General features: G+C 36.2%; 1 protein-coding gene across 1 annotated transcript; it reads left to right on the top strand.

Annotated features, from left to right (window-relative positions):
- Positions 1 to 559: 559 nt before the first annotated feature.
- Positions 560 to 1,769, top strand: LOC108355659 (puromycin-sensitive aminopeptidase-like protein; the record flags this gene model as incomplete). The annotated part of the gene is made up of 2 exons (XM_017606807.1): positions 560 to 1,402; positions 1,737 to 1,769. Coding segments are annotated over exons 1-2 (670 nt in total), but the record flags the coding sequence as incomplete, so codon positions are not given.
- Positions 1,770 to 1,774: the final 5 nt, after the last annotated feature.

Below are 1,774 nucleotides of genomic sequence, written 5' to 3'. Positions count from 1 at the left end.
AAAGCAAGGCACTATCCGAACTTTAATTCTTGAAAAAAAAGCTGAAATAGTTGCTTAAAAAATTGTTCCCCAAAAAGCTGCAACAGCAAAAAAAAAAAAACCCAAAAAGTTTTTGAGGAATCTGCCGGAGTGGCATCTATATAAATCTGTGTCGTTTCGACTAGTTTGGGAATGTTGACTCAGCAGTACTTAATTTGGAGCTTGTTGAGCCACCCTATATGTATATATGTAAGTATTCCTGTGTGCGTACTGCCCAAGAACGTTTAAAGAATTTTATTAGAACTGTTTTACATTAGAATAATTGGCCTATTTGACAATATATAAATTCATCATACTAGCTTGATAATGCTCATATTCATATACTACATACATACATACATGCATACATACATACATACATTTATTATAAGTGTTATCTTCCCGCTAATTCTTGATTGTTAAGTATCTACAATTCGAGAATATTTTTCGATAAGAAACATTTTAAAGAGGTTAGAACAGGGCCTGGCTTCAAAGCTTTGTATATGGATAAGTTTTATTCTACATTATTCAGATGTACTAATCAATAGATATATTTATATTTTATAGATATGTGACACAACTAAATGCATCACGCTAAATGCCTTGGACATAAAAATTAATTCAGTTGAATTGGATGTTAATGGCGAGAAATTGCAGCCAAGCAATATTTCATATTCCACCGATAATGAGACTGTCACGTTAACTTTTGATCAGGAACTACCAGCAGGGGCCTCTGGCATTTTAAAAATGTCCTTTGCCGGAGAGCTTAATGATAAGATGAAAGGCTTCTATCGTAGCAAGTATTTTACACCTGGTGGCGAAGAGCGCTATGCTGGCGTAACTCAATTCGAAGCTACTGATGCTAGACGTTGCTTCCCCTGTTGGGATGAGCCCGCAATCAAGGCAACATTTGACATAGCACTAATTGTGCCACTGGATCGAATTGCTCTTTCCAATATGCCAGAAGTCAAGGAGGAAAATTTAGGACATAATTTGCGCCGCATAAGTTTCGATAGGACACCAATTATGTCTACTTATTTGGTGGCGGTTGTGGTTGGCGAATACGATTATGTCGAAGGCAAGTCGGAAGATGGCATAATAGTACGAGTTTTCACGCCTGTTGGCAAGAAGGAGCAGGGCATTTTTGCGCTCGAAGTAGCCACAAAAGTATTGCCGTATTATAAAAGTTATTTCAACATTGCATATCCATTGCCAAAGATGGATTTGATAGCGATTTCCGATTTTTCGGCCGGTGCGATGGAGAATTGGGGCCTTGTAACATATCGTGAGACATTTGTATTAGTGGATCCGAAAAATACCTCACTTATGCGCAAGCAATCGATTGCTTTAACTGTGGGCCACGAGATCGCACATCAATGGTTTGGTAAGATGCATTTTATGTCTACAATGCGGCTATTTGTTAAATAAACGACTGCTTTTTGTCATTTTTTTTTTATTGTTTGAGCCACGTTGCAAAATGGTGCTGCTTCACAGGTGAAAACAAAATAACAAAGCAATTACTTTGCTTTATGATACTTCTATTTTCTTGTGTTTGCAAGTATCTTCCATTACATTGTAAAAAGAATACTGAATTTGAAAGTCGCAAATAGAATGCACAAATTGTTAAACCTGTTACAATATCATACTAAAAATCTCCAAAAGTTCTTTATATACAAATTTAGTTGGAAACTATCCTCACATATTTCATAATCTTTTAGGTAATCTGGTTACCATGGAATGGTGGACACATTTATGG

This window comes from Rhagoletis zephyria, unplaced genomic scaffold (assembly GCF_001687245.7).
Source record: "Rhagoletis zephyria isolate East Lansing unplaced genomic scaffold, Rhagoletis_zephyria_1.1 Rzeph_scaffold_48245, whole genome shotgun sequence".
Taxonomy (NCBI): domain Eukaryota; kingdom Metazoa; phylum Arthropoda; class Insecta; order Diptera; family Tephritidae; genus Rhagoletis; species Rhagoletis zephyria.
Note: the sequence above shows the minus strand (reverse complement) of the source record. Positions and strands in the feature narration are given on the sequence as shown.